The sequence below is a fragment of the Medicago sativa genome, chromosome 2, assembly GCF_051527215.1.
Source record: "Medicago sativa cultivar Bolivia chromosome 2, Bolivia_mono, whole genome shotgun sequence".
Lineage (NCBI taxonomy): Eukaryota > Viridiplantae > Streptophyta > Magnoliopsida > Fabales > Fabaceae > Medicago > Medicago sativa.
The window spans coordinates 47,687,662-47,707,797 of record NC_140750.1 but is presented as its reverse complement, the minus strand read 5'-3'; the positions used below and the strand labels follow the sequence as shown (position 1 = coordinate 47,707,797).

Sequence of the window (20,136 nt, the reverse complement as noted above, 5' to 3'; positions counted from 1 at the left end):
GTAAGCAAATGAAGTCGCTCATGAATTAACACATACAACCCTATTGAACGCTAGCTCTCAAACTATTTATTGATGTATCGCCATGTATCAATGATTTATTATTTAATGATATTATAAGAACTTCTTCCATTCAATTTTTTTTTATCTTATCGACTTTCTCATATTGGGATAGTAAAATTTGTTTATCCATATATAAACACATAAAATCCGCAATGGGCACACTACAAATATTAAACTGTTTTTTCATATAAAATAAACAAATATTTAATAAAATTACTACATTACTTTTTGTATTTTCAAAATACTAACGAGTTTTCAAAATTTTATAATATCATCATAGTGAAAGCAAATATTTGTTTTTAAAATATAAACACAAATCTGCAACATTTAACATATTTTTTTCATATATAATAAACAAATATTTATTAAAAACACCATATTAATGTTGATAATTTCATGGGTTAAATATGTTTTTAGTCCATATAAACATGTCAGCTTTTTGTTTCAGTCCCTCTAATAAATTTCTTCAATTTTTAGTCCTTAAGAAATTTTCCATCTTAACTTTTGGTCTCTCCTTTATAATAAACTCATATGTAGAATTCATATTTTTTAATAAAGTTTTGCAGAAATATTCATAATATTATAAGAATCTCTCCAAAAAAAATTAGAATTTTTTAACAAAAGATGAATTTAATATGGATTTTTATATTTTTTACGGTTAAAAATTCATATTTAAATTGTGTTTTGTTAAAAAATTCTAATTTTTTATTGGAATTTTTTTTACAATATTGAACATATTTCTGCATAATTTCATAAAAAATACAAAATATAACTTAAAAATAGGGAACAAAATTAGTAATTGAAAATTTCATAGGAATTAAAAGTTGGAGGAAAATTTTAGAGGGACTAAAATGAAAAATTGGTATATTTGTAGGGACAAAAAACATATTTAACCCTAATTTTATTTAATATCTTTTAACATTTATAATATTAATACAATTTTTTTTATACATAATACGCTCCACAGATTTTAATAGTTTTTTTTTTAATCTTTATTTTCCGTCTATTTTTTCTTTCGATACATCACTGTGTTTTTCATGATTTTCTCAAAAAAGACGCGTGTCACATAATCATTGGGTGGTCCACGTATGTTTGAAAAACAAGAAGAATGTGCTCTGAAACTCAATATCCCAAACGAGACTAAAACCCGTAAACAGGGATCCACAGCACTGTCTCCCTTTAACTAACTCACCTATAAATATATTGCAAATTTAATACTAATATCCTATATATCACACATTGCATTAGTAAGATACATAATCTCAATTCTATAAAATACCTTGTCGATTTTTGATTTATTTCTCAAACTATACCTCGTTTGATTTCAATTCCGCAATGGGTTGGGTTTCAGACACTGTTGACTCCGTCAAGTCAATTAAACTCAGAGAAGCTTTGCACCAAGTCATCACTCTTGGTATGTCTTCTTCAATTCATTATACATCGGTAATTCAACATTAATTGATTAATTAATTTAATTAAGTATTTGTGTGTGGCTAATCGTTGTTTTTTTTTTATTTAATTTGTTTCAGGGATGATTGTAACATCGGCATTAATAATATGGAAAGGGTTAATGTGTATAACTGGAACTGAATCGCCGGTTGTTGTTGTTCTTTCTGGAAGCATGGAACCTGGTTTCCAAAGAGTAAGCATTATTTTATAAATATTATTATTGTATTGATCCAGAGTGGAACTTGACCTTGATTGAAGGCTTGAGAGATGGGAGATTAGCCGAGGACGGAAGCGCCTCCACGAAACACTCCGACGATCAAGTTTGTGAACCGTCGTGAGTGAGAGGTTTTATGGTTTAGAAAATGTGTACTCTACTTGAGTCACGAGTTAGCTTTTATAGGAGAATTAGGGTTTTTCAGAGTTAGCCTTTATAGGAGAATTAGAGTTTTTCAAGTAGAAACCCTAATTGGACGGCTTTCATGATGTGATCATGATCACACGGCCCTAATTGTATCTTCGAACTTGCTTGGGCGTGCCTCTAGGGTATGTCCATAGCGGTAGTCTCTAGTGGGTCACTACCTTCGCGGAAGACCAGTTGGTCTCTTGTTGATTGGGTTTCGCCCAATCCAAAACATATAAATAAATTAAATTATAATATATGCATATTATTATTTTGATTTTTGAGATTTAAGTTATGTAGGTTTTATGGTTTTTGTTTAATGTTTAATAAAAACTTGTGGTTGATTTGGTCTTACAGGGTGACATTTTGTTCTTGACCATGAGCAAGGATCCAATTCGTTCAGGAGACATTGTGGTTTTCAATATCGATGTATGTGCTATTCCATTAATTGATGAATCTTCTGTTATGTTTTTTTTGTACAATTTTAAGTTGCTTAGAAATATTTTATGATTATTTGGGGTCGTTTTATTTCATAGATGTAGATAAAGTAATGAAAAGATAAATGCCAACAACATACATTTTGACAACACTTTTGTTATTGTTGAAATCTCATGTTATATTGACTAATGGAATGCCGGTCTAGGTTGTTTATGGGTCTGAGTCTTCTCAAGAGCTGATGATCAGCTGTCTACAATCAATGTTGTCCAATTCCGCTACGCCACAGTGATATAGCACTGATGTAGCTGCTATTTGTACCCAACAGTGTGTCACGGGACAATATCAATTTGTTCAAAATTTTCTACACTATAGTCCTCTAGCGTCACTACTGCCGCTATTTGACAACAAGTTTAGCTTGTACTATAAATCAATACATTTCAAGAATTTTGGTGACATCGCTAGGCCCTTATACTTCCAATTTCATAGTAACGTAGCTCTTTGTTACTTTTCATGATTGCAGACAATCTCTCTACTTGTTGTTTAGAGCCTTACTGAGGCTAGCGTGATATATTTCACTCCAGTAAAGAAAATGTTTAAAAAAAGTGAAAAGATTTTGCTGATAGCATCAATCTTTTAACCTATAACACAACCACTACCTGGAAATACCTTTGCTTTCAATTTGGTTGACTAATGGAAAAATTTGATACTGCGAGTCTTGTCAATATTGACAACATAAAACATAATATCTCCATTTTATCGAGAGATATAAGTACAAGCTACTGGTGTTAGAATCACATGTAACTGTATCTATTTTAATCATTTTGCAAAGCGAACTTTTAAAAAAGATATACCTTTTCCCTTATATTTAGCAGCATAGGTGTAATTTCCCCCCCTTATCTTTAGTAAGTCTGAGGAACCATCATGTATTGAATTATGATCCTATTTCTCCCTGTCTTGTACTTCAAAGAATTGAGGGATCTATAATAATGTATTGTTGTTTGGTCTTGAATAACTTTATATACTATATAATTTTTATTTTTATAAACCAGAAAAGGCCATTCAATGTGTTTATGAAATGTGCGCGTTGGTTTTGGTAGATTTATTTATCTTTGATGTGCTTGCATCTATATATTTTGCTCATAAATATCCACTCATTGTACAGGGACGTGATATTCCAATTGTTCACCGTGTGATTAAGGTATGTATGACACATATTTTCTGTTCCAAATTATTTTAACATGTTGACACTATCTGATAAGTCATATATCTTCGAAGAGGTGTTATGCACATAAATGGTAATTCTAAAGATTCTCAATATTTTGGTAATCATTTTCCCCCATGGTTCATTGAATCAGTAAAGCTGAAGCCTTTAATAAATGGAACTCATAATCTTCAGAACATAGAGAATAATGGTTTAATCATAATATCACACAAGTGTGCATGTTGTACTTGGTAACAAACTATACTCATCGTTTAATCAGATTGATAATTGCAGAACCGAAGGCTCACTACATGAACTTCTAGATTATTCAAATAGTATACATATTGATCTGCTGGCTGAATCTGTCTTTCAAAGTATAATGTTGCTTGTCTTCGTATATCACCTAATTTGTGGATGTTATTTTATTTTAGGTCCACGAAGGTCAAGATACGGAAGATACTTATTACCTTACTAAAGGTATAACCAATGTTTGCGCAAATTATAATATCTCTATTATATTTCAATTGTCAGCTGATGGTTATCGCAATATACGGAAAGCAATATCTTACCATTTTGCTTTTTCTTTTCTTATATTTTATAGTCACCATTACATTCAGTACTATTGGTTTCTGGTTTGTAATTGGTTTTCTGTAAATTGATTGTTTTTTACTTTGATAAGTCCTCCTTAACATCCAATGATCGAACATACTCGTTTCCTTATATGCACGGTTATGTATTTCAGGAGACAATAATCCTACAGATGACAGGGTTTTGTACAATTATAACCAGGATTGGTTGCAGAAAAAGCATATTATGGGAAGAGCTGTCGGGTAAATGTTTTTCTTTGTTGTGGAATATCATCATTTATATGTGTTCATGCTGAACATTAGCACTTAGCTTGACCTATCACTTATTTATTGTGTACACAAGGATGATTACTTTTGTTATGTAACCCTCATTAGTTGAATCGTTTATTAAGAAGAGAATCCATTAAAAGCTAGAGGATCTTGTCTTGGCTATTGAAAATGAAATTAGAGAGGGAGATTTTCATGTCTCCTGAATACCTGGAGATTGATTAATCTTCTTTCTGTTTGTATTCTCTTCTTAATCAATGGTTGGGATGTTGGCTAACCTCATTGGTACGGTAACGAGAGCTGATTCTATTAACATTTTATTGAGCAGATGAAGGTCTATAACTGTTAAGTAGATTTTATCATACACATACCTCCCTTTTTCTGGAGATTAGCATTATCTGCCAGTCAGCAGGGTTTCAACCAATTGATCAGTGTAATCTTTTTGTAGTTAGTTAATTAAATTTAGTCCTGTTTGTACTCTGTTGGGTTTGAAACATTATTTACAATGTATGTTTCGTATTCTTCCCATTTAGCTATCCTGGTGCAAAATCCATTATTCCACAATGTAAATGGTTGTTTGCTTATGGAGATAAATCAAGGAAAGAGTAAAACTTATTTTACAACAGATATATAACGATTGAAAAATGAGAAGAAACTTAATTAATTCAATTTTCTAGGGATAGGAATGAGGAGCTAGTTAATATCTGGAATGTCATATAAATTTTCTACTTGACATTATTTCACTACTAAATCCATTTCTTTTTGCTTCTGATGTGATCATATGTTTCTGACTTACAGAACAATTTATTTTATTTTGTCTAATATGTTCAACTACATTGATATTTATTCAGGTTCTTACCTTATGCTGGTTGGGCTACAATAATCATGTCTGAAAAACCTATTATCAAGGTTTGTTCTTTTATCTAAACTATTTGAAGAAATCATTGCTGGTTCTAAATCATGTTGTTTTCTATACAAAAAAGGACGTAGTTTTATTTATATTGTGAAAGTTGCACATACACCCTCTTTAGTATCTTGTTGAAGTCATTAACCTTCTCTCAATTACACATACATTCCTTCTAATTCTATTATGTGTAAAACTATAGGGGATGTTTGTTTCATTTAAACAGAGAATTAAGAGGAGGTGTGTGCATTTTTCCTTTTTCAATCGCATTCTCCTTCTTCTTTTTCGACTATTTTCTCTCTTTGGTTCTCAAATTCACATATGCTAATCCTATATCAAAACTAACATTTAAAATTTTAATTTGTCATTATTTCCTTGCAGTATGTACTAGTAGGAGCACTGGGGCTGCTGGTTTTGACATCAAAGGAATAGGCTAAGAAACAATCACATACAGTACAATGTAAAAGAATCTCAGAATATTTTTGATGTTATTGATGAAAATAAATGACATTTTCATCATTGCCTCCTTATTGGAATAAAGCCAATTCAATATATAAGAATTATTGTTTGATGGCGTTGGCCAAGGATTAGTAATGAGGAAACTGCTTTTGTTGCCATGGTTTTTAAAAATCAATTTTATGATTTCTTCTTAAAACCAACTGTCATTTTGAATTTAAATAGTGAACGTATAAAATTTGATAATTATTATAAGAGAAAAATTGACAATCAGGGGAATGGAGGAGGCACTTCAAGGCTACCTCATTGGTTTTCTAAGCAAAGATCATGCTATCATTTTATTTATTTTTTGATGAAAACTTTATTACCCATTAACAAAAACGTGGACAAAGTTACTTATACTGAGTTGACATCAATTAAAATCATTTATTTGTCTTTCACTATTTATGTTATACTGAAAGACAAATTAATGATTTTGATTGGTGTTAACTCAGAATGGGTAACTCAATTGACCTTTTGTTGATGGGTAAGTACGAATTTGCCTTTTTATTTATTTATTGTTTTTGGTTTTTTTATGATAAAAAAAACTTCCATTCATAGTTGAAAAATCTACCACTATTAAGTGTCCAGATATAACTGATCAAGATCAAATCAAAGAAAATAATTTATAAAAAACAGAGATAAGAAGGTATAAACGCGTCAAGTGAGTAGTAGAAGAGAGGGTTGAATTTGTAGTCTATATGAATCGATCTTTGGCACCAGATACGTGTATGTTTGCAGAAATACTTCAAATGCTCAATCTTGCAGCACCCTATCATCTGGGCTCAACAACAAGAACAACCAATTGATGTTTCTCTTCTTTGTAATCAGTGGATACATTACTTTCTCTTTTCCGTAACTTTCACAGTTTGGTACCACAAGATACATCCATCCATTCATCTGGTGCACGATCATGCTCATGCATTTTGCGCATATTCTCCTCCATGAACTTTGTCACTTTCTTTAACTTTTCAACCAAATCAATTTGAATGCCTTGTTGAAACTTACAGATTTTGCATTGAAGAGTTCCAGAGATAGTCTTGAGTTTCTATACGATAACAATTGATGAGTGTGTACACTATGGCATGTTTGGAGGTCACCCACAGGAATGTTGGTGGTACTGTCGCACTCTTAACTAGTCGTCTCTTTGCAACGGGTTGATGCTTTGGTAGAATACACTGACGTCGTCCCAGCACCTTGCTAGTGGTGGTAGAAGAAAGAGAAACATCTTGTTCTTGTTCTGGATGATAATCTTTATGGAATAATTTGGAGATTAGGTTAGGATTATCAGGGTCAGAGTCAAAATTAGGAAGAGTAGTGATGAGTTGGGAAGAGAAGAATGTTTGTGGATTAATAGGGAGGCACATGGGAGGTGTTAATGGTGTGTATTCAAAAGATAAATGGCCTAGGGGGTGATGATGATGAAGATGGTTGTGAGTGTCAGCCATGACGCATTCATAGTTTAATCACATGGAAGTGCAGCAGCACCATAGTTCATCATCTTTGTATTAACAGAAAGGCACGTTAATGGTGTGTATTGATATGGTAAAGGCGAAGGGGACAATGATGATGTTGATGATGGAGATGGATGTGAGAGTGTAAGCCATAATGCATCTATACTTTCATGATATAGGGCATCATCATCACATGAAAGCACAGAATGATGACCATGGTTCATCATCTTTGAGAACCGATGAGTTGTTTCTTCTTTCTTTGAGGCAGGGGACGGCAAGAAAGTGAAACAAGAGAATGTATGATTTTCTCAAAGAAAAAGCAATTTTGTATGGAAAGAATTGGGAAAGGTGGTGCATTCAAATGGGTCATATTTGAATTTAAAGATGTCCTTGACATGGTGAACGGAAGCACGGAACCCTAAAATTAGAGTGACTCACTCCCATCAACACCCTCAACAGTCTCTTTTCCATGTGCTCGATAACCATTCTCTAACAAATATCACAGTTGGACATCATCTCCTCACAACCTCACTCTCATCAGCCATGATCTCTACCTCAATGGAGCCATTACACACTTCACATAGAGGACTCTTGGAGCAGAAACCCTCCCTCCATTATGAAACAAGCTAGGTTTTCCCTCCACTGCTGGATCTCGGTCTCAAATGGCCTCCTTGGAAGCTCCTGAATGAAGATATAAATGTCTATTGTGTTTGTTTGCTGTTCGGGTTGAAAATTTGCACTATGAGTGTTTATTGTACTGCCCCGAAAGAGAAGGGCTGTTTTAGATGACATGATTTGGACAGGACCACTTGGTGGTGGCACCAATTCCTTCAACCCCTCCAAGTTTAACCTGTCTTCAAATCAAGGGACTATTTTGGACACTCATGAGACCACCTACAATCGAAATGTGTCTGCATTAACCCAAAATTCTTTATTGTCATTGATCGTGGGTGGAAGATTCTGCTAAGCTGGAGGTTCAATTTTATATGTTGGTTTAGTCGTACTTGACTCTTTTATACTTACTTCCAAACATAATGAATGGTTCATTATCTAACAATTATTTTAATGCTGTCAATAATTAAAAAAAAAAAAATCAGGAAATTAAGTTATAGAGTAATGTGTCTGACATTTCCCAAATTCACAACATCCAGAAAAAAAACATTTCAGACTCAACATATGAAATCTTATCACTATAAGCATGTCTATTAGCATTGTCCAAAGTAAAAACAATTAACTAGTTACTAGAAGGAGCAACAAAGAAAACTGAGTTGCATTAGGCAAACACTAATGAAACAGATATATTTTAAAATATACATCCACGCTAAGTTTCAAACTACATAATCAAACTAGACAGATTATGACATAAAATCTGATGTTACCACATACATCAAATGCAACACAAAATCTGATGCTACCACAACAGAAGTCAAATGCAACTCGAAAAGGACATTCATCAGATTCATCGAAAGCATCTAGAAAAGTATCAGGCTACTAATTTATTTATCAACACGGAGGTGCCACTCACTGAATGAAAATGTAGGAGAGAAAAATCAGCCTTCTTTCAGCCTGATAAATTACACAAATACTCGACCCACACAGAAACAGAGACAAATATTTCACTCGGCAGTTCTGTTTCTAATCGATCTCCATCACAACGAAGGTCCACCCCAAAGGCCATGGCAAAGCAACTCAAACCAGAAATCATCATGGCATTCTTCTAACGAAATTCATGCTACAAATGAAAACTATATACATGTATTATAGATAAGGTAGATGATCATGCAACATCCAATGGCTACGGATATTTGTTTTTTGATCATAACAGAAACTTATTGCCATCCAAATATGCGTCCACACCTCTTGGTAAGAGATCCAGCTTATAAAAAGGAATTCAAATGACTAGCAAACTATTTTGAACTGTAAACTTCCATCATGTGATCACTAATGACATTAGTTACTCCAGGTCTGCATAATCACACTATTATACACCGCATCAATAGATGTAGTAAACTTCCTGATGATAACAGACATGAATGGATGCATTGAGCTGACCCTTCTATCTTTCTTTCCCTAGTTCAATCCATAAACGCATTAACCTAGAGTTCATCCACATTTTGTTCTTCTATTCATGCTATATTAGAGCTAAAAGTTATAACTCAAAGCACATAAGTCACCAATTTGCAGCAATAAAACCAACAGAATTACCAAGGCAACATAACTAACTACAATAGGTAGGTAATCACTAATACACTCTACCATGCGGAACCACGTGTTGCTGTTGAATATAAACACATACACAGCCAAAAGGCACATTTGGGAACTTAAGTGAGGCAATGCAATCATATATATCTCACATAAGTAATGACTTATAAAATTTGAGTGCTAATAATTCCAACAAAGTGATTTATTTGTAATTGCTTCACTAATTACTGAGTGAAAAAATAAGTTGTACATTCTATAATATTATCACACGCAGTTTAGCTCTGCATCTACATCAAAAAGACCAAAAAGCAAGACAATAATAAAATTAAACCTTGTTTCAAACTCATATCAACGGACTGAATCAAACTTCCGAAGCATATCACAGTGAGGCGTTTCCCTGATATATCCCCACTGGCGCCGCTGCATCTCAAACTGACAATTCTGGCGAAGAATACCAAAATATTCCCTCTCAACCCTTTCCTCAATCGTAGCTCGTTCGCGGCTTCCCAACGGATAATCTTGTTCAAACTTCGTAGACTTAACATAGTAGTTAACATTCTTAGGTGTAGTAAGCCGGTGTTCATAAGGATAGTTCTGCGAAAGAACATACACCGGATCCGACGAAGGCAAAAAGTTAATAAGCAAAATGAGAAGCACCGGAAGTAACTGAATCAAAGCACGAACATTGAATCCACCGGAGCCATTATCAGCAGCGGCCTGTCTATGTGCCATCCCTGGTCCACCAAAACTAAACCCACCGAAATTCGCAGCAGGCGCCATTCCTCCCATTCCTCCAAAGAAGAAATTCCTAAATATCTCTTCAGCATCAACATCAGCCTCATAGTAACCATTAAATCCCCTAGCCGGTCTCGCAGCAGCACGCCTTTCATAAACCACTTCATCTTCACCAGAAACATCATACTTCCTCTTACTTTCCTCATTACTAAGACACTGAAAAGCCTTAGACACCGACTTAAACGCTTCCTCGGCTCCAGGAGCTTTGTTCTTATCCGGATGAACCTTCAAAGACAGCTTCCTATAAGATTTTCGCACATCATCGACAGTACAACTCTTCTCCACCCCTAAAATATCATAATAATTCTTCTTCCTCTTAATTTCCCTTATAATTGAAACTTGCTCCTCAGTATAAGACACTGATGACGACGACGAAGGCCCTGGCACCGGAGCGGAGCCAGTCCTTCGACGAATTGAAGGCTGATCGGATGAATTCTTCGCCGGCTCCTCAGCTGATGTGGTATGATCAGCTGCATCGCTGTTTACGGTGGACAGCAGATCATCGATCGGAAGAGTCGGGTCGAGGCGGCGAGCTTTGTTGAGAAACTTCAAAGCGCGATTACGATCGCCTTTTTCCAAAGCTTCTTTACCAATTTTCAATGATTTCAATGCATCGTCTTTGTTCCCATCCATTTTGCAATAACGGATCTGTAATTAAAAAGTGATTTTGATTTGATAATTTAAGCGATTAAAAAGTGAAGAAAAAATAGTTGTAAAATGTGAAATTGAATTGGTTAAATCGAAGGGAAAGAGGGGAATTGAACTTACAGATCGAGAAAGGAGTGAATCAGGGTTTCAAGTGGATGAGATAATAATAATATTATAGAAATTGTTATTCATGTTGTTTCTGCCGATGCGGTTGATCTTCTTCGTCTTCTACTGTGTCTATGATAACATTTTACTACTTTTATTCTCGTTTTTATATAAGTCGTATCTTCTCACTCACAACGCGTATTTTATCTTCTATAGCCTATAGCAAAGCTCTTAAATTTTTTTTTTTTTTTTTTTTTTGAGGAAATATTTATTTTATACTCGTCCGTCCAATTCTTATAAATAAAAAAAGTCATGATAATCTGAATTCCGGATTTTAGTTGGAGGTAAATAAAAAAAAATGGGGATCAAGAATTTAGTCAAAAACATAATTCATCGATGAATTAATTGTACATTTTTAAGATAAATTTATCTTTCTTTAAAAAAAGATAAATTTATCTTATCTTTAATACTCAATTCATTTTTAAATTTAAATCTAAAATATAATTCATAACATTTTTTTTTGACAAGATATAATTCATAACATAATTCCTTAAAAAAAAAAAAAATTCATAACATAATATACTAGAAAAACAAATGAATCAAAAAAATAAAAGACACTAAAGTTAATTAATTATCGTAAACTAATAATTTTGGACAAGCATTTTACTTTATGAAATTTATCTTTAACTAGTGTGAGATAGAAAATTTGTGTTAATTGTTTTTATACACTGTGATCAGTCTTTGCTCCCATTTTCAATCCTTTTTTTTTTTTTTGGGTGTTTTGATCGTCTCTATTTGCATCTTCTCTACTCAAGCTTCTTTGTCGCGATTTTGTCAATTTTGCGGAAGATTTTTGGATTATGAGCTGATTCTTGGATTCTGGCAAATACTTCCCATTTATTCTACAGTGTTCTTTGATTCTTGGCTGGATTTTTTGATGGGTTTCAATACTAAAGAACAGAAAAAGAAATGAAGAATGATAAAAATGGTGATAATATTTGTAATTGATAATCTGAGATCCACAAGTACAGGAATAACAAAGAAGGAAAATAAGTGATAACAATTGGTGGTAGCACTACCGATCCCAAAAGCACACAGGTTTCCCCAAATCACTCTAGGTGACCCCACAAATTCATATCAGAAATAATGAATTCATAATCCTTCTATTCTCTCTATTTAAATAGCCAGCTTGTGACTCTTATGCACTCCTTGCCACGTCACCCTCCTTAGCTGCTTTTGTCTTCTTCCTACTATAAACCTTCCATACTCTTGGTTTAGGCCCATACTCAAGGCCCACTTCAGTAGTCACATTTCTATCAATTCCACCCTCCTTAGAAGCAGCCTTGTCCTCAAGGCCAAATTCAAGAAATTGGCCCTTCAGAAACTCATTGTCCCCCCATGTGACATCTTATAGTGACTTATGCTTCCATTTGATCAAGCTCTGATGCACTTCAGTATCCCCTTGTCTGATAATTCTGGAGCCCAATACCTGCTCCGGGTACACATCCTCATTACCATCAATTTCCAGTTCCTCAGGTAATTGACCCTTCACCTGGTAGTTCCCAACAGCCTTTTTGAGCAGTGATACATGAAATACTGAGTGTATTTTTTATTCATCAGACAACTTTAATTTATAAGCTACTTCCCCAATCCTTTCCTCAATCTGAAAAGGGCCATAATACCTAGCAACAAGCTTTTGATTTATCCTTCTTACTACAAACTGTTGCCTGTGGGGTCTAAGCTTGAGAAAAACCCACCCTCCCACTTTAAAACATAAGTCCCTCCTGTTTTTTTTAGCATAACTGGCCATCTTCTCCCGAGCCTTCAGCATATGCTTTTTCAACTGACTCACTGCCTCATCCCTTTCCTACAGTTCTAAGGCTACAACAGCCACTTTAGTTTCATTAGTAAATGATAGGCCAAACCGCAAGTGCACGGTCTATCGAAGTAGTAGTAAAAGAGAGTATCGTTCCGCTAGGGAGTTGTTCAATTTAATTAACTTTTAGAGAATGATTAGGGGAGAAGAAAGATTATAAAGTAGGAGGTTCAGCTGATTGAAAAGAAATACAATAATAAAAAGAGAGCCTTGGGATTATTGGTTCATCCTAATGACGAATCCTTCACAAACAAACACTTAAACTTATAATTTTACGTTAGTCCTAATTTCTAAAGACAAGTTTCTCTTTAGCGTATCAAAGTGTAACACCCCGTTTTACAGCACCAAAAATTGTGTCTGTTTTTTTTTTTTATATTAGGAACGAAAGAATAACGTGTTAATTCTTTTTTAAACACAAGTTATAGAGTTATATTCACAAAATAAAATAAAGGTTCCTTTTCAAAATGAACGTCAGAGTTATATAGCGCTTTGTATGACGACTGATCAATTTATATAAACAAGATTACATCCCTACACAGAGGGTGGATTTCCTATCAAAAGTACTATCCAAAAATTAAAAGACTACTAAGCTGATCTTTCACTCTAACACAAAGAAAGTTGGGTACTAGACCCTCTAATGACATTATATTATATTATTAATATTAATTTATTTTCAAAATTACGGGTCTTACACAAAGCTTCTCTCGAAGTCAGTGAGTGTGTTCCTCCAACAACCACACCTATTCTCATGGGTGATTGCCTTTGGAATCCTTGAAGATCGAAACTTTATATGTCTCAAGGTTTGCTAGACTATTCTCATGTTTCGCAATCCTTGTCTAAATTCACTTGTTTGAATATCAAAGTTCCGCGTTCAATTTATGAATTGATATTTGAGATGATGAATTAACAATTATCAAACCCTCCGCGTTCGCTTCCACAGTTTGATAATGATTAATTCATGTTAAAACGATGAATTTAGATTAGAAATTAGGGTTACATAGAATTAAGGTTTAATGCTTGGTTTGATTCGGATTACGTCATTAGACTTATCCAACAATCCCAAGACAAAGAAGTCTACTCGCTCATGCTCATCATAGACATAGAGAAGAAGAGAGAAAGCATAAAATAAATAACAAGAAAGTAAAGAAATAAAAGAACTTTATTAAGAAAACAATTGTCACTATTGAATTCCAAGAAATAAAGATGAATATTTGTGATGGGAGACTACTCTATTTATAGTTTACATTCGACTTAAAATCTAAGCAACTGCATGAGCTTTTTGGTAAAACTAAAACAGAGTAGCTTGAGTCCTAAGCAAAAAGCAGCAAAAGAGCATTCTGTGAGGTGGCACGGCCGTGCCACATGTTGGCACGGGCCGTGCCAAGCTTCTGACTTGGGGGAAACTTATTTTTGTTCCCGAATCTTCGTATTTTCGCTCCAAATCAGCTCCAGACTCCTTTCTTTTGCTCCAAGACTCAATCCATCCAATATTCATTCCTGAAATATAAAAATATGCAATTGAAGTAAAATAATTCAAAAAGGAAATAATATTGCAATAAAATAAAACCAAATCTAAATAAAACAAAACTAAATATTATCCTAAAACTAGCTAATTAATGACTCATCAAACTCCCCCACACTTGAATCTTTGCTTGTCCTCAAGCAAAAGGCAATAGACATAGTAGCAACAAAAAGATTTAACATGGCAACACAATTGAAAACTCATGTCTCCCTTAAGGTCTTGTTCCAATGTACACTAATCACAATTTCAAGTATTCCTTGTGAACCTATTCAACCCAACAACAAGTCTCAAGTGAGTGTGTGTGTGTGCAGTCCAACCCTTTTCTTGCTCCTGTATAAGACAGATATTATGAGGAACAGGTTCTATCCTTAATACTAAAGTAACCGAGAAAAGTCCTTTCTTTATTTCGTATAAGAGAGGTGGGAATTTAGTTAGAATTAAATTAACAAATTAAGCACAAGGGGCTGCATATTGCTTAGGGGCTATCTATCCTCATAGGAAGTCTTTATGGAGAGGGTGTCCTTTCCCCCTAGATTCAAAATCACCCTAAGTAGTGCTGCACATTTTTTTTATCATCTCCTCGTAGGAAGTCTTTATGGAGAGGGTGTCCTTTCCCCCTAGCTTTGATGAATTTATTTCCTCTTTTGAGGGATTTGGAACTTAGGTTCAATTTAGGGAGTCACCACCACATTTAGGAAGTCAGAGAGAGGGTGTCATTTCCTCCACATGTTGGTGTCATTCTCCGACCCCATTATAACAATAAAGCACATTATTTCCCATACAAACTTATACTACTTTTACTCTAAAGACTTTTAAGGGTCTAAGTTACCATTAAAGTTAGAACGTGTTCCTTAAAATACTTACTCATACACTTACTCAAGGATTGCAACTGAGTGCTTTTCTCATTGGAGAATTTTTCACAATAAAACAAGATGTGGGTATAGCAAGAACACTAAAAACACAAGAAATCACTTTCATGTACAAGAAACGATCATTTAAGAGAACACAACAAAAAATTTATGCCATAATTTTCAATAAAAACAAGCTACTTAATCATGCCTTTCACTATAAAAACAAAACAAAAGAGTAAAGTTCAAGGGAGTTTGGAAACACTACGACTCTAGACACTTTATTAGGCTCCCCTCACACTTAGGAGAAGCATTGTCCTCAATGATTCAAAAGAAAAGCGAAATTAAAAGAAAAGAGAAGGAGAAGAAGAAGAAGAAGGAGTAGAAGAAGGAGAAGAAGAAGGAGAGAAGAGATAAGGGAAGAGAGGAAGAGGAAAGCTCACAATTGATCATTGAGGTCCATAAGGAAGACCTTGGAGATGGAAGTGGTGCATCATCCTCCGGAGCATCTCATTGTTTTCTTCCATCATGCGGTTGCCCCTTTGGACATCATTTCTTAGCCCCAAAAGTTCAACACCTTGCCTTTGTTGCTCGGTGCTTATCCTCTCAACCTCGGTTTGCATCCATGCCCATCTTTCATTATCATTTAGCTCTCCAGCTTCTTGGTCATGGCGCTCCCCCTCATGGTGCAAGTTAGCACCTTCTCCTTCATCAAGATTTTGCTCTTCATGTACCTGGTCATCATCAACATACAACAAATTTGTTTCCACCTCGATGCTAGTTCGAGATGGGTTAGGAAGTAGTAACAAAATAGGTACATTGAGCTTGAGTTGGTATTGCATGGGTGGACGATGTTTTATGAAATTCATAGCAATGAGGGTGTCTATGTTCAGCCTATTGTTTCCCTCAATTGGTTTTATCCCCTCATCTTCACCCATTCCAAATTGCCTAGCTATGTAAGTGATGATTCCCCCCACCACTATCTCTCCCTTACCGGCAGGCCTAGTACCTACATCGGCAAGATAATCAAGCAAATAGAAACAAGTGTTCACGGGGTGGTTATAAAGCATTGCCCACAACATGAAAAGCTCATCGGTTCTAGTGTTCCCTAACTCGGTTCTACCCCAAATAGTGCAAGCCATAACCCTCTGAAGGTACCTAAGCACGGGGTTGTGAATGTTACTAGCTTTGTTGGCTCTAGAGACAAATTCCCTACGGCCGATTATACGTTCCCAAAAGGCGGCGAGATGATAGTCATCCGGCTTCAAACTTTGATCCCAAGAATCATGGATATACCCCTCGTTTGCAAAGCCTAATGTATCACAAAAGTGCTGAAGAGACATATCATAATCAATATTCATTAGCCGGAAAACAACTTTATGGTTAGGGTTATCAAAATTCAATCTATCCTTAGCGAAAGTAATAGAACTTAGAAATTCATAGGTGAAATTCTCATAACCTCTCATAGGTCTCAGCATATCAATCAACCTAGGTTTCCTAGCAACTTGTAAACATCATCTCTAATGCCAAGCACATTCATACTATGAAAATTAGGATATCGAGAAGGATGCAAGGGTTTAGATATTAGAATTTTATACCTATCCCTTTGCTTGTTGTCTTTATGAACTTGATTCCATGATTATTTTCTTGTGCTTGCCTCTTTGATGGAGGTCCTCCGGAAGAGCTTGCTGGTTCTTTCCCACTTCTCCTTGAAGCCATTGTCCTTGACCTTGGTTTGACTTTGTGTTTTGGTGAAGGTTAGGGTTTGGAAAGAATTTTGGTGGAAAAGGTTTGTTTAGGTTTGGGGTTGATGTTTTAGTAAGGTTTATGAGTTTAGGTGTGGAGATTGGTTAAGAATTTGTGATTTTTGGGTTAGGTTTATGGGGGATAAGGGTATGGTGAATTATGGGGTTGGGTGGATGAAAGTTGTTTTTTATTGTTGGGTTTTTTTGTAGAATGATGTTTTGAATTGATTTGGGGAAGAAATTGATTGATTTAGTGAAGATTTGATGGAGATATGAAGGTTTGAAGGTTGATGGTTATGGAGGTTTTAGAGAGAAGTTGGAAGGTAGAGAGATGTTTGTGTGTGAGAATGAGGAAGAAGAAAGAAAAATTTTGAGGTTATAGTGTGTTAGGGATCAGGCACGGCCGTGCCACATATTGGCACGGGCCGTGCCAACCTTCTAGAAATTGGCATGGTTTGGCTTGTTTTATCTGGCACGGCCGTGCCAACCTTCTGGACATAGGGGGCTTCAAAATTTTCAATTTTCTCGAATCAAACTTGGACAATTACCTACAAAACAACTTAAAACAACGGAAAATAAACAAAACAAAAGCAATTAAATGCGTGGGTTGCCTCCCACGAAGCGCTCTTTTAGAGTCATTAGCTTGACGGTTAGAAAGAGTCCTTAGAATGGATCAAAGAGATCATGTTGTGTAGATGACGCTATAAATCGTTCTTTCATATCATGGTCTTCAAGCATGCAACAAGAATAAAGAGCGGGACCTTTCATAACATTCTCCAACTCAAAGCCTACCATTTTATCACTCACTTGAAAGACAATCCTACCATTTTGAACATCAACAAGAGCTCTCGCAGTCGCGAGGAAAGGTCTACCGAGAATTATAAGGACGTCATCATCCTCTTCAATGTCAACTACCACAAAATCAGCCGGGATGTATATCCCTTCTATCTTAACAGGTAAGTCTTCAACAAAACCGACTAAATTAATAGTAGAACGATCAGCTAACTTTAAGACCAACTCGGTAGGTTTCAACTCTCCTATCCCCATCCTCTTAAAGAGGGACAAGGGCAATAGACTAACACTAGCTCCTAAGTCGCACAAGGCTTTGTCAGCGTTCTCACTCCCAATCATACAAGGTATGGCAAAACTACCTGGATCTTTGAGCTTAGGGGGTGTCTTTTGGATAATTGTACTAGTTTCCTTAGTTAAAGCTATCGTCTCACTATGCTCTATAGCCCTTTTCTTTGAAAAAATTTCTTTTAAAAACTTAGTATATAGAGGCATCAGAGACAAAGCTTCCGCAAAAGGGATTTTAATGCAAATTTTCTTAAGGATGTTGACAAATTTATTAAATTGACCCTCCAAGTTGAGCTTAACATGTTTTAAAAGGGAAGGAGCTTGGGTCTTGTCAAGCGGTTGCTCACTTTCTATCACAGTTTTCTCACCTAAAAGCTTGACACTTTCTTTCTCAATGTTTTTAACATTAGCAACAATTTCTCCTAACTTACTACCCTCAACAGAAATAGCATTAACGTGGGCTTTGGGATTGGCTTCGGTTTGACCAGGAAAGACTCCCGGTGTTTGAGAAAGGGTAGCCACCTGTTGGGCTATTTGGGAGATTTGGGTTTCAAGCATTTTAGAATGAGTAGCAATAGAATCAACTTTGATATTGAGTTTGGAAAGAGAATCGGTCAGAAGTCCAGTTTGGTTTTTAAGTTCTTAAAGTTGTTTAGATTGATCAGCAATGGAGTTTTCCAATAAAATTTCCAAATTAGATTTCTGAGCGACTCTCTGGTTGATTGCATAGCCAGGTGGTGCTACTTGTCCATAGGGATTTTGAGGATTTTTATAAAAGTTTTGGTTTTGCCTCATCCCTTGGTTGTATTGAGCGTAGTTCATTTGCTCAACACCATTAATAGCACTACCTAGTTGGCAATCAACACCAACATGACCAGATATACCACAGATTTCATAAGAAGGAGATGCAGAAGTAGAAGTGATGGCACTAACATTTAGTTTTTCAAATTTTTGAGTAAGTGCATCAAGCTTAGCAGCAAGGTGATCATAGTTAGAGACTTCGTACATACCTGCCTCCTTTTTGGAGGGTGAAGAGCTGGTGATGGCTCTCTCGTCGGTCCATTTGTAATGATTTTGAGCCATATCTTCAATCAAGGCATATGCCTCCGTGTAGTTCTTGTTCATTAGAGCTCCACCTGAAGCTGCATCAACAGACATCTTAGTGGTATAAGACAAGACATTATAAAAAGTGTGGACTATGAGCCACTTCTCTAAACCATGGTGGGGACAAAGTCTAAGCATTTCCTTGAAATGCTCCCACACATCATAAAGAGATTCCCCATCTTTTTGATCGAACCGTGTAATTTGGCCCCTTAGTTTAGCAGTTTTAGAGGGGGAAAGAATCGGGCAAGGAATGCTTGCCTCATTTGATCCCATGAAGTAATGGAACCGACTTCAAGGGAATGGAACCAAGCGCTAGCTCTATCCCTTAAGGAAAAGGGAAAGAGACGGAGTCTTACGACCTCTTGGTTCTCTTTTATGGTTCCACTAATTCTTAGGAAAACAGAAATGTGAAGATTAGGATCCTCGGTGGGGGATCTCGAAAACTGATTTTGCTGCACCGAGTTAAGTAAGGCAGGCTTGATTTCAAAGTTGTCATCCTCAACCGTTGGGTACACAATAATAGCTTGTGGCTCGGCCGTAGACGGTGTTGCATACTCTTTGAGAGTGCGATTAGCCATGGCGGTATTATTTCGTGCGTCTCTCTTTCTTTTATGTAAAAACCTTTTGATCTTGGGAATGAATACCACTCGATTTCTGGTTTTTTGCATAAAAAATTGAGAACCCAAGAAGTTAATGATAACAGAAAGAAAAGAGTAAAAGAAGAAAAAGAAAAAGAAAAGAATCCTAATCAAAAAGAAAAAGTTAATTAAATTAGTCAACTCCCCGGCAACGGCGCCAAAAACTTGATAGGCCAAATCGCAAGTGTACAGTCTATCGAAGTAGTAGTAAAAGAGAGTATCGTTCCGCTAGGGAGTTGTTCAATTTAATTAACTTTTAGAGAATGATTAGAGGAGAAGAAAGATTATAAAGTAGGAGGTTCAACTGATTGAAAAGAAATA

At 35.4% G+C, this 20,136-nt stretch overlaps 2 protein-coding genes, 1 non-coding gene and 2 pseudogenes across 5 annotated transcripts; 2 read left to right on the top strand and 3 right to left on the bottom strand.

Moving 5' to 3' along the window:
* The first annotated feature begins 1,198 nt into the window (after nucleotides 1-1,198).
* LOC146947009 (uncharacterized) lies at nucleotides 1,199-5,877 on the top strand. Of its 2 annotated transcripts, XM_085744756.1 has the most exons (9): nucleotides 1,199-1,474; nucleotides 1,590-1,702; nucleotides 2,267-2,338; nucleotides 3,510-3,545; nucleotides 3,980-4,025; nucleotides 4,291-4,378; nucleotides 5,254-5,311; nucleotides 5,509-5,546; nucleotides 5,688-5,877. In XM_085744756.1, the coding sequence occupies exons 1-9, from the start codon at nucleotides 1,396-1,398 to the stop codon at nucleotides 5,695-5,697; spliced, it is 540 nt and encodes a 179-aa protein (XP_085600882.1). In that variant the 5' UTR covers nucleotides 1,199-1,395; the 3' UTR covers nucleotides 5,698-5,877. The 2 variants fall into 2 exon arrangements, with proteins under 2 accessions (XP_085600882.1, XP_085600880.1); XM_085744754.1 differs by lacking the exon at nucleotides 5,509-5,546.
* A 3,767-nt stretch (nucleotides 5,878-9,644) lies between these two features.
* On the bottom strand, nucleotides 9,645-11,144 carry LOC146947008 (chaperone protein dnaJ 49 pseudogene; annotated as a pseudogene). Its single transcript, XR_015026884.1, has 2 exons — nucleotides 11,021-11,144; nucleotides 9,645-10,900 (listed from the first exon to the last, which is right to left on the bottom strand). The product of XR_015026884.1 is annotated as a chaperone protein dnaJ 49 pseudogene (transcript).
* A 1,059-nt stretch (nucleotides 11,145-12,203) lies between these two features.
* LOC146947007 (uncharacterized) lies at nucleotides 12,204-12,815 on the bottom strand (annotated as a pseudogene).
* Nucleotides 12,816-18,715: 5,900 nt separating this feature from the next.
* On the bottom strand, nucleotides 18,716-19,755 carry LOC146947005 (uncharacterized). Its single transcript, XM_085748354.1, has 2 exons — nucleotides 19,423-19,755; nucleotides 18,716-19,189 (listed from the first exon to the last, which is right to left on the bottom strand). Exons 1-2 carry the CDS (start codon nucleotides 19,753-19,755, stop codon nucleotides 18,716-18,718), a joined length of 807 nt encoding a protein of 268 aa, XP_085604480.1.
* LOC146947006 (small nucleolar RNA R71) lies at nucleotides 19,287-19,393 on the top strand. The gene has a single exon (XR_015029451.1). It is a non-coding gene; the product is annotated as a small nucleolar RNA R71 (small nucleolar RNA).
* Nucleotides 19,756-20,136: the final 381 nt, after the last annotated feature.

Bases quoted from the DNA above. Each gene is read 5' to 3' on its own strand.
- LOC146947009 (XM_085744754.1), top strand. From the start codon at position 1,396: ATGGGTTGGGTTTCAGACACTGTTGACTCCGTCAAGTCAATTAAACTC. The intron at 2,339-3,509 runs GTATGTGCTATT...CTCATTGTACAG, and splicing joins TTGTGGTTTTCAATATCGAT to GGACGTGATATTCCAATTGT. The intron at 5,312-5,687 runs GTTTGTTCTTTT...ATTTCCTTGCAG, and splicing joins CTGAAAAACCTATTATCAAG to TATGTACTAGTAGGAGCACT.
- LOC146947005 (XM_085748354.1), bottom strand. From the start codon at position 19,755: ATGGCTAATCGCACTCTCAAAGAGTATGCAACACCGTCTACGGCCGAG. The intron at 19,190-19,422 runs GCCCGATTCTTT...CTAATGAACAAG, and splicing joins AAATGAGGCAAGCATTCCTT to AACTACACGGAGGCATATGC.